The 11,227-nt window shown below is 30.0% G+C and overlaps 1 protein-coding gene across 1 annotated transcript; it reads right to left on the minus strand.

Annotated features, from left to right (window-relative positions):
- Positions 1 to 942: 942 nt before the first annotated feature.
- LOC111623320 (interaptin-like) lies at positions 943 to 2,604 on the minus strand. The gene is made up of 2 exons (XM_023365859.1): positions 2,173 to 2,604; positions 943 to 2,022 (listed from the first exon to the last, which is right to left on the minus strand). The coding sequence occupies exons 1-2, from the start codon at positions 2,602 to 2,604 to the stop codon at positions 943 to 945; spliced, it is 1,512 nt and encodes a 503-aa protein (XP_023221627.1).
- Positions 2,605 to 11,227: the final 8,623 nt, after the last annotated feature.

The raw sequence follows: 11,227 nt of genomic DNA on the forward strand, positions 1-11,227 counted from the left end.
ATAAAAGAGTTATTTAGTCTGACCCTACTCGAGATAACACATACGACCCCCTTTATCTCCCCACTCCCTCGACCTATAACCACCAAAATTTTATAACGTTTATGTCCCTAATACGCAAACCTTCCTACAAAATTTCAGAAATTTTGACAAAAGACACAAGAAATTATTAAGCCTCAAAGAGGATGAACAAAATCGTGCTTTTCTCTCACACATACATTAACAGCCCTTCTGTGGATTCATTTTTTGACTGATCCATACTTTCCCTCTGTTATATATGAGTTGTAAATATATTATTTTTCATGTGTTTCATTTTATTTCTAATAACAAAAGGATCTATTGTAAATTTTATAAAGGAATATTTAATATTAAAATAGGTTTGTATATAGATGAATGAATGAGATGTGTAAATATAGGAGAAAAGAGTGAGGATAGAAGTTGCAAATAAATGTAAATCTCATAGTATTATATATTATTTTATATAAAAATTAAATATAAATCTATTTAAATTTTTACTAAAATTATTAATAAATTGAATACAATATTCTCTATGAAACAATTCTTTTACATTAATTCTGGTGATTCTCCAGGAATATAAAGCAACTAATTAGATCCAAGAGAATTTATCATGAGTATAAATTGATTGTATTCAATTACTTGATGTACATTTAAAGAAATTAGTGCTTACAAGTCTTTTTTTCAAGAAGAATAATACCCGAAAATCAATTTATAAAATGGAATGGTAAAAGAATAAAGTTAACATTTCATTCATTTTTAACGTAGTTTTTTTAGTCTTCCTTAAATAAAAGAAATGGCTCGAACCCATCATTAATTAATTCAAATTAAAACGTGCCCCTTTTATCAATGAAATTAAATTATAAAGATATAAAAAGACCCAACAGAATATCATATTTTTATTGAATTTATTTAGAAACCATTCGAAATTTAAATCTGTTTCGAATTATCTATGTGTCTCGTTTGTTCTTCCTTATTCGAATCTTCTCCTTCGATCGTTGTGATGTCATCTAAAGTATACACTTCAGTCATTGTCGATACACTTGCAGTTGTTGGATGGCTGGAAATGAATCGTTTCGGAAATTTAATACTCCCTTTTTCTTTGTCTATTACGTGATAATCCACGGTTTTCAAATATTTTCTCCTTTCCTCTTCATCAATTATAGATTTGTCTGTAACTTCTTCGAAATCTTCCATATTCTGGTTTAATCTGTCGAGTTTTTTCTTCCAATAAATTTTATTTTCTCTTCCAAACTTTTTAACATTTCGTTTCTTTAACCTTTTGTCTTCGTTCTGTATATTATTCTGCAATTTTTGTATATATCTAGTTGTTGCCTTTATATTCTGCTTTTCTTCTTTAAGAGTTTTAAAAATCTGACCTAGTTTCTCCTTTACATTCGTTTCTATAAGTTCCTCCGATAAAGTTTCTTCGTTGATGTCGACATTTCGAATGAATTGATTCATTTCTCTAAGAATTTCATCTGTTTCGTTCTGTTTATCTATATTATCGATATTCCTTTTTAACTGTTCGACGTATTCGTTTATGTCGTCTAATTTTCTCTTAATTCGATCGCTTTTATCTCTATGACTTGAAATTTCTTCGTTAATTTTATTAATTTCTTCGCATTTACAATAAAGTTTTCTTCTCGTTTCTTGTACTAAACGATTCAGCTTATTGGAAGATTTTTGTGAGGCTTTTATTTTACTTATCAAAGCATTGTTGGCTCGGATTGCATCTGTAATGAAATTATCCAAACACGTTTTCAAGTTCTCATTCTCTTTTCTCAACTCATCTATCATCTTCAACAAGTCATTCTGGGACGTATTATAGCATTGTTCATATTCATTGTTAGCAATCTTTTCTAAATTCTCTATTTGATCGATGGTTTTCATGTGTTTTGCATTCAATGATTTAATTTTTTCGTGTAATTGATCGCTTTTCTTTTTAACTTCCGAAATTTCTTCATCCTCCAGCCTCTTGGAATCCTTTTGAAGATGAGAAACGTTTTTCTTCAAACGATTTTTTTCTATTATGAATTTCTTCGTTTTAATGCTTAATTTTTCTTTTGTTTTATCGTATTTTTCTTCCTCTTTTCTTCTATTATCCATATAATTTGGTATAGATTCAATTTTATTAGAGAAAACTTTAAAACTCTCTACAAATTCAGGCATTTTCCTTTCTGTGTCGTTGATGAGAATATTTAAATCTGTCGTCGATAATTCTCTTTCTTCTCTCGTTGAACCATTCTGGTATCTTGTAAATTTTTTATTATATTTCGTATCTGTCTTATATATTTCATCTTTTATCAGATTTTCTTCGCTGTCGTCTGATGAAAGTCCATAATCTCTTTTCCACGAATACTTCGAAGATTGATAAATCTCTCGATTGGGTGTTGATGCAAAATATTCATTTACATTGTAGACATTTGAATTCTTTTCTGTTATATTTTCTTTTCGTTTAAAAGAGTCTTTACAGAAATTATTCCTGTTAATATCTTGGAGATTTTTCTTTCCAAATTCTGCATAACTGGAAACATCTCTAGTTAGAGAGACTCCATGCAAAATTTTCTTAGAGAAATTTGAATCTTCCATATTGTTTAATAGGAATTTTCATTCTAACTTCATCGTAGTAAAAGAGATATTTCAATTTACCTCTAACAATTATGTATTTAATTATTCTAAAACAATATATTCTTCTTCTATTATTATAAAGTTTATAAATTAATTGCCATACTCTTTAAATAATTTAAATTCANACAATCTTTCGTAACAAGAAATTGTGCATGTTTATCTATAAACTTTTAAACTTTTTAACCGATCTAAATCGAATTTTTCATCCTTATATTCTAGGAACCATGCATAAGATATAGGCTATTATGAAACGTGATCACCACACTTTCTCCTGGTTTTATCCCATTTCATCATGATAAATATAACAACGGTAAGTTAAAATAACCAAATTTTTAGCATGGTTTTCGTTTAAATGTGTGCTCTTATTAATTATTAACATTTTATTTATATTTAAATGTTTCAGAATTTTCATTCTAACTTCATCGTAGTAAAAGAGATATTTCAATTTACCTCTAACAATTATGTATTTAATTATTCTAAAACAATATATTCTTCTTCTATTATTATAAAGTTTATAAATTAATTGCCATACTCTTTAAATAATTTAAATTCATACGGGTTTTAACATCAACTTTTTTTGATATTAGACAGGGGTTGACATGGTCGATGTTGGTGATATTTCTATTGTCTTTTTAATTGTCTTGTTTACTTGTATTATGCGTTTAAGTCTGGAAGCTTCATTTTCTAGAGAACAACAGCTTTGATACTCGAAATAGCTTTAGTTGTAAGTATTCTTCTGGTGTTTCAAAGCCTACGACGTGTTCTTTCATTGTCTAGCCATATAGAAATGAACTTTGTCAAACTCCTAGAAGTGTTTTCTATGAAGAACAAAAACTGAGATCTATAACATCCTTGAGGAAAGCTGAAAGAAAAAGAGAATAAAACACTTTCTTTTTTTATGAAGAAACGAAAAGACTTGCTTTTTTAGTGATATAAAATTGAAATGAAATTGGCTAAATTCAACACATGATCTCCATTATCTCCCCACCCCCTCGACCTTTAACCGTCAAAATTTAACAGCATTAATCCTCCTAATACATAAACCTTCCTACAAAATTTCAGAAATTTTCGACAAAAATCACAGGAGTTATTAAGCCTCAAACAGGGTGAACAAAATCATGCTCTCCCCCACACTAATATACGTACATACAGAAATTACCCTCCCCCCTGGGAAAGTAAAATTAGAATGTCTGTACATTCTCTNAATTTTTAAAGTCGATAAAATAAATCAAACGGTGACACTTTATTAAATAATTATTTTTAAGGGTTTTAAAGCCGAGAAGTAATTCAAGCAATTAGTTATAAAAACAGCTGCACAACTGATGTCATTTTCCTTAACGATCTTTTAATCCTTCCATTAATTTCTTCTCACTTCTTTACTTCCTTTCGAAATTGGATGAAGATTTGTATGTTCAATTAACTCTAAATTTTTAAAGTCGATAAAATAAATCAAACGGTGACAATTATTTCTTATTTTTTATTTTAAATGGGGGAATAGTTTACAAGTTTTATCAATACTTTTTATTACTTACGATCTTAAAATTCAGGTTAAAACTTTTAAATGTTGCTGATATTTAAAGAATATTATTAAAAAATTGTAAATGCTAATAACCAGTAAAATCGTCATTAACTCTGACCCTAATGGATATAAACACAAACCCCTTTATCTCCTTACCCCGTCGACCTTTAACCACCAAAATTTATGAGCATCAATCTTCCTAATACACAAACCTCCCTGCAAAATTTCAAAGATTTTTGATAAAAAGCACAGGAGTTATTAAGCTTGAAAGAGAGTGTACAAAATCGTGCCCATGTACACTTATAGTACACAAACACACACACACTAACATCGATATATAAAGAAATTATTAAAAAGATAATCCTTTGCATATTGTTTGACCATTTTCCACGTCATTTTTGCTCTAATTCCAGTAAAATTGTGCTCTATTTTCACATTTATGATGCGTTTGGAAGGCCCACAATGGAATGATTTTCACAATGAAATTTGATTTACGTTCCAGTAATACAATTTGTACTTCACACTTGAATTATCCTTTATACATAAGCATATATAAATATTGAAAGTCTTTTGAAATTTTCTTGAAACTCATCTGTCAAAACGTCTTAAAAACTTTCAAAACTTTCCCTTTCCACTTCATCGTATGGAATATGACAAATATATTGATATTTCGGAGAAGTTTTTTTCTTTTTTTTATTTAAAGCACTTTCAACTAAACTGATTTATTTATTTCTCTTTGCTTTCTTCGATCTCATAACTTATTGATTTGTATTATAAGTATTTTTCGCCAGAAATAAACATAGAAAAAAAATATTTAATTTACTACAAAATAAACCTTATAATGTTTATAAATTCAAATACATAAAATTTATTTACTTATTTATTTATTTTAGCAGATTTATTATAAGTACAGTTGAAGCAATTTAGTATATTTGTTTACGTCAACGCAACACGTGGGCGAGCTGCCAAGGGGCCATAGGGGCCAGTTTCTCATAAAGTCCTGACGGGATGCCTCCTGTCAGGAGTTTATGAGAAACTGACTCCTATTAGATGTTACTAATGCAAAGAAAACCCGGAAAACTCCAAGCACGAACCCAGGACCAATTACACCAGTGTTCCGTGGTGTTATTCATCGGTCACTGATGGGCGCATGGTACCTCTTAACTCGAACGCTCCAGAGGTCGAATAACTCGGAATCCAAATACTTTTTTCGGGAAAATTTTCTTTTAAAAGTCGAACTTTGCTCAGAATTCCAACACAAAGATGACCGTGCTGTACAGTGGATTATATCTGTACGGGTACGCACGTTGTTGCCATGTTTCCAGATTTGGTTAATTTTTATTTTTATCTACTTGCTACTTTTTGGGCTAGAAACAATGAAAATCTGTTACTTTTGTAAATCAGTTGATCAAACGATAATCTGCCAACCAATCAAATTTCACGAAAAACGAACCAAATATTTAAACTCGGCACCCTCGAAAACCACTTAATCACTGCGAAGGCTGATACCTCGTATTATGTAATTTTCATATTCGAATGCCAACATCCAACTGGTTCCATAAAAATTCGGGGCAAAAGTAGTCGTNTATGAATTCCATGTTGTGCGAGTCACTTAGATTTTACAAATACGTGTGCCGGGCTGTGAACGGCTGGCGTATTTGTAAAATCTAAGTGACTCGTACAACATGGAATTCATATAAAACGGAATAATCAACAGTGTTATAGGGGGTGGTCGACTGTATGTATAGAATTTCTTAAAAATCTTTACAGTAGTTGCTTATCAGATTGTTTTTATAGAAGAAACTCGCAAGAAACTTTATTAAAAAAGGAAGAAAATTGTAGAAAATGATAGGTTTCTTTCTTTTAGATTGTGTTTTAACACTTGTAAAAATCGTTTGTAAGATTACTTTTCCCCCCATTTATTTTTCCAATCTTCAATTTCCATTTTTTTCTCTTTCTCTCTTTCTCTCTTATAAAATTGCTGTTTAAATTCGCTATAGATAAGAAACTAAATGTAATTTGTAACAATTTTTCCGCTTGTACAAACTGCAATTTCATCCAATTCTTAATGTGATAAAAGAATTTATGGACTTGAAAACAATAGCGATAACGTAACAAAATGGTAAATAATATGCTATTTAATTCAAAAAATAAAAAGTATATATTATATAATTTCAGTTTCTAAATACCGAAAACATAATAGTAAATGCGAATAACGAATAAACTCGTCATTGAGTACGAGCTCACTCGAGATATGACACACAACCCCGTTTATTTCCCCACTCCGTCGACCTATAACCACCAAAATTTAACAGCATCAACATCCCTAATACACACAACTCCGTGCAAAATTTCAAAAATTTTCGACAAAATACACGGAAGTTATTAAGCTTCAAACAGAGTGTACAAAATAACGTCCATACATACAGGAGAAATGCAAAAAAAATCCCAATTTTGACCGTATTAAAAAGCCTAATTTATTTCGAATTCGGAAAATTGTAATCAATTCATTTATTTTTTCTATTCTGCTAAGAAGAAAAGTTAATAAACTGAAAACAATTTCGAAGGGAATGATTTAAAATAATCTCAGAAAATCTGAATTTATGGTTTTATGAATGGTAATAAATTAAACAAAAAAAAGCAAATTTAATTTAAGCTGGAGAAAAAAATTAATTTCATAAATAAATTAATAAATTAAAATAACATCTAGTAATATAAGAGAATTGACTGAAAATTCTCTTCTAATATCATAATTCTTTAATATTTATGACCAAAATTACAATCTTTCGTAACAAGAAATTGTGCATGTTTAAAGAATTATGAGAATTGGCTTCAAGTCAAGTCATTCCGTGACTCCATATCTATCAAAATGAATGTAGATGAATGAAATTTCTCTTCATCTATACTTAATTACAATTATATAAAAATAGTATGAAAAATTTACCAAGTGTCTATCGATATTATTATTATTATACCTTTTAACATATTAGATATATCTATTTTTGAATAGATAACTTAATATAATTTACAGAAAATTTATTGTTATTATTATATCATTAATTAAATTGGGATTAAAATTAATCGTTTGACTTATAAGCATTTTTCGAACATAACCGCTTGCCCTGTGTTCTTTGAACACTGGGAGTTCGGTCGTGGGTTTGTGCCTCTCTCGTGGAGTTTCGGGTTTTCTACACCTGAATAGAGTCATTAAAGACCTCCTGTGAGGCATTATTCCCGGATGGCTCAGTGATTAAGGTAACCTACCTCTTTTCGTGACTCCTGATCAATTCGGACGGGTCAAAACACCTCAAGAACTTTTCGGAAATGGTCTGTTCTGGATCGTGTGTTCAACCATATCTACAATAGTGATGACTGAGTGATTCTATTGTGGACCTGGTCGAACCCATGATCGGCTTGATAAAAGGTCTTCTTAAGTTAAACAAAAGAAGAACGGTACATATTACAATTAATTTCAATCGACTTCGATTTAACTTACTTTTAAATCGATTCCTATCTGCTCAGTGTTGACTCGTACGTACCAGGTTATCACCTGTTGTCAGTTTGTCATTTTTCCTGTGACACGTTCGATAAGGGAAACTATTTCTATTTTCACCAACTTTCAACGAAGTGTCCTCTTCCTGTCGACCCTATCGACATATGGCATTACAAATGACCTCCAGTCATAAACTGTTGACACTAGATCGCTGTCTTTTCCTATCTTTACCCCTCTTCTATTTCACATGGAGATTTATAGCTTTTTAATTATTCTCCAATTCTTCTCTCGTTTCTGGATTTAATTTGGATAGCCCAATTAGCAAGGGTCAGAAAGCTCACCTTGATTGTGTTCTGGTGTCAGGAGGATGCAACGAAATAAAGTTAACCACATACCCCTCGTATTCTTCGAAGATTTATTATCTTTACTCGTTCGTCACACTCCAATAATCCCCCTTTAAGCCACTCTTTGAGTGTTTTCTAAATTTTTAAATTGTCTTAATCAATTTAAATTTTCGTATTTTAATAGTTCACTAATTCGGCAATTAGTACGGATTAATGAAATTTCACTATAATTATTATTAAGTGAAGACGTTTATGCTCTTATCATTTATCTCTTTAATGATAAGGAAATTAAGTAAAGAGCTCATCCATCATCTTTAAGAACACTAAAAAAAATTATAAACAAAAGTAATTGATAGCCTTAATCACTTAAAAAGAAAATTAAACGGGTTATACTTTTTTTTTATTTTTTAATATTAACATAACATTATTTTATTTTATATACACATAATTAACTTTGTATTTTAACTTTTACTGCTCTGTTTTATATAATAGAGGGAAATTATGGCGATCGACCAAGAAATTACCCGAAGATTTTTAAATTTTTCGGACTCGTGGCACATTAAAACTTCGAGAAATACGAAAAATTCCGATTGTTTTTTCTGTGTGTATGGTTGTTAGTGTGGGGGACACCGTTTTGATTGAAGCTTAATAACTCCTGTGTTTTTTGTCGAAAATTTTTGAAATTTTGCAGGGAGGTTCGTGTATTTGGGGAATTGATGCTGTTAAATTTTGGTCATTAAAGATCGACGGGGTGAGGAGATAAAAAAGGGTCGTGTCTCAGTTATATCTGGAGTAGGGTCGGACTTAATGGCCATTTTCCTCGTTATTACCATTCACAATTTTTTTGTCAAATCTATCCCTACCCTCAAAATTAAACTTTTTATTATCTTATAATAATTAAAAATATAAGAGTATTTTTTAAAATAAAATATCATAATAAATAGTTTCATTATATATTTTATATAATCTGAAAAAATTTCTTATTAAAAATTAATTATTTAATGTAAATTTTTGAATTGAAATTTATACACTAGAAATTGAAATTTATATTGTGATTAGGAGTTCTTTCCCAGGATTTTTCTAGGGATGAAATCCAGGTAAATTCTAGAGAAGAAGTCTTACTACATTAATAGGACTTATTATACTAGTGTGATCGATTGGACACAAAGAAGCAGTAGTCAAAACTAACTACAAAATACTGTTTCCTCTTTGTGTTTAATTGGAAATCCTAGTAGACGATAATAATGGCAAACAATATTTTTTTCAATTCACAAAATCCCCAATAGAATTCTTAGTATCATATTCAACACCAAATCCAACTCAGTCATAACCTGAATCTTTAAAATCTTAGCTGAAAGCGAAATTCTACAATGATCTTCTGTTTATCTCTCCCAACTGTCTCCCTGCTCTCATCATTCTTTTGGTGGAAACTTTAATCCCAAATAGGTCGTGATGTTGTCGATCTCATCAAAAATATTGGTCACTACACCTATCACGACCTCATAAACAAAAATAGACACTATCTTACCGAACTCCGTAACTTCGGAATTTCATTGAACTTCTTCCAAATTTCCCCACAAAAACAACAGAAAATGTCTCACATAAAAATATGCCTCAAAACCTGTGAAAATAAAGGAATTAAACCACTAGACTGGAACGTCTATTCAGCACGTAACATCGAAAACGTTTTCCAAATCACTCTATGCACTATCTCTCAACACTACAGTAATTCTTCATAAATGACTGGTGACAAAGTCTCACAGGCAATTCTTGAGGTAACCAAACCTCTTTAAATCAAAAGAATAAACCACAAAATCAAGAATGCCAGCTCACAAAGGAATTAATCACCATTAAAAACAATACACAGTAATATCAGAGTAATTCGTCCGTTACTTCTGACAAAACATTTATTCTTCAAGGTTAATTACTTGGATTTCGCGTAATTAATCAGGTAAGGCAGTGGTACTAACAAGTTAAATAACTTCAGATTTAGGAAGTGGCATTTGTCGAAAAAAATTTGAAAAATGTACAACGTTAAGTCGAACTTAATAAGCTTCATTATTAAACTTTTATAGAATGTGCTCGCCTACTGTTTACATATCATAATTTACAGTTTGTTGGTAATTAAAGTTCACATTTTTAAAAAGATATAATTAAGGAAATAATCAGCAGTATTTTGTCATGTTTCACGTGGAGTCTACTATAGTGATGGAGTTGTACTTGAGACAAACGACGTTACTTAAATATTGTCCGCTAGTGCTGTAAATGGCGCTCTAACACCGATAGATAATGCTTTCTGAGATGTCTCCACAACCAAAACCCACAAGACCACGCTCGTCAGGTTGCCTGAAAATGGCCTACAAGTTGCTACCAACGGAGATTATCGTGCGTATCGTAAGTTTTAAGACATTTTGAATATTGTACTATGGTGTTGCCGAGCCAAATACCACCCTAGGGCATTTCTTACATTAATTTTTTTTGTTTTTAAATGAAATTCATCATCGCAGAAGACTCCAAGTAAGTTAAAATATGATGTTATTCTTCTGGTTAATTTTCGAGTTATATATATACATTTTTTCAATGTTAACATTAATTACGAACACGTCATATTATATTACAAAGTAAATAAAAATAATATTTTAATTTGTTTAATTTATCTTTGTAACACTTTAATTATATCTTTTAATATTTAATATTTAAAACAATTTATTATTATGTGATAAATCGGATATTATTGTTAAAATTTCACTTTTAACTAAGAAAAAAACTTGTGCCTTCTTTTAATATTTCTCTTTTTTGAGCTATGTAAGCAAAAACTTTTACTCGTAAGCAAAAATATCAAGGGATAAACGATAAACCAATATGGAAAGTTATTTTATTTCAGATTGATTTGTATGATTCATCGTTTTTCCGACAGTTTAGAATAAGATTTCTAGAAATAAAATTGGATGAGAGCAACAGAATTTGATCCACAAGCTTCTATCTGACTGAATAATATTTTTTTTATTTCACTTTTTATATTCTAGATGCTGTAAATATAAAAACTGCAGCGTAGTTTATCGTAATACGAATAAACGAAACTTTAATTTCTTTTAAAAATTAATTTATCTTGAAGTAGTTACACATGTATAATGTAGTATAATAGCTTTATAAAATTTTACGATTAAAAAAACAATTGCTTATTATGATAATATCACACTGCCAGGTTGCAATTTTTCATCGCAATGC

Source organism: Centruroides sculpturatus, unplaced genomic scaffold, assembly GCF_000671375.1.
Source record: "Centruroides sculpturatus isolate CEXI.00-Female unplaced genomic scaffold, Cexi_2.0 scaffold84, whole genome shotgun sequence".
NCBI classification, from domain to species: Eukaryota; Metazoa; Arthropoda; class Arachnida; order Scorpiones; family Buthidae; genus Centruroides; species Centruroides sculpturatus.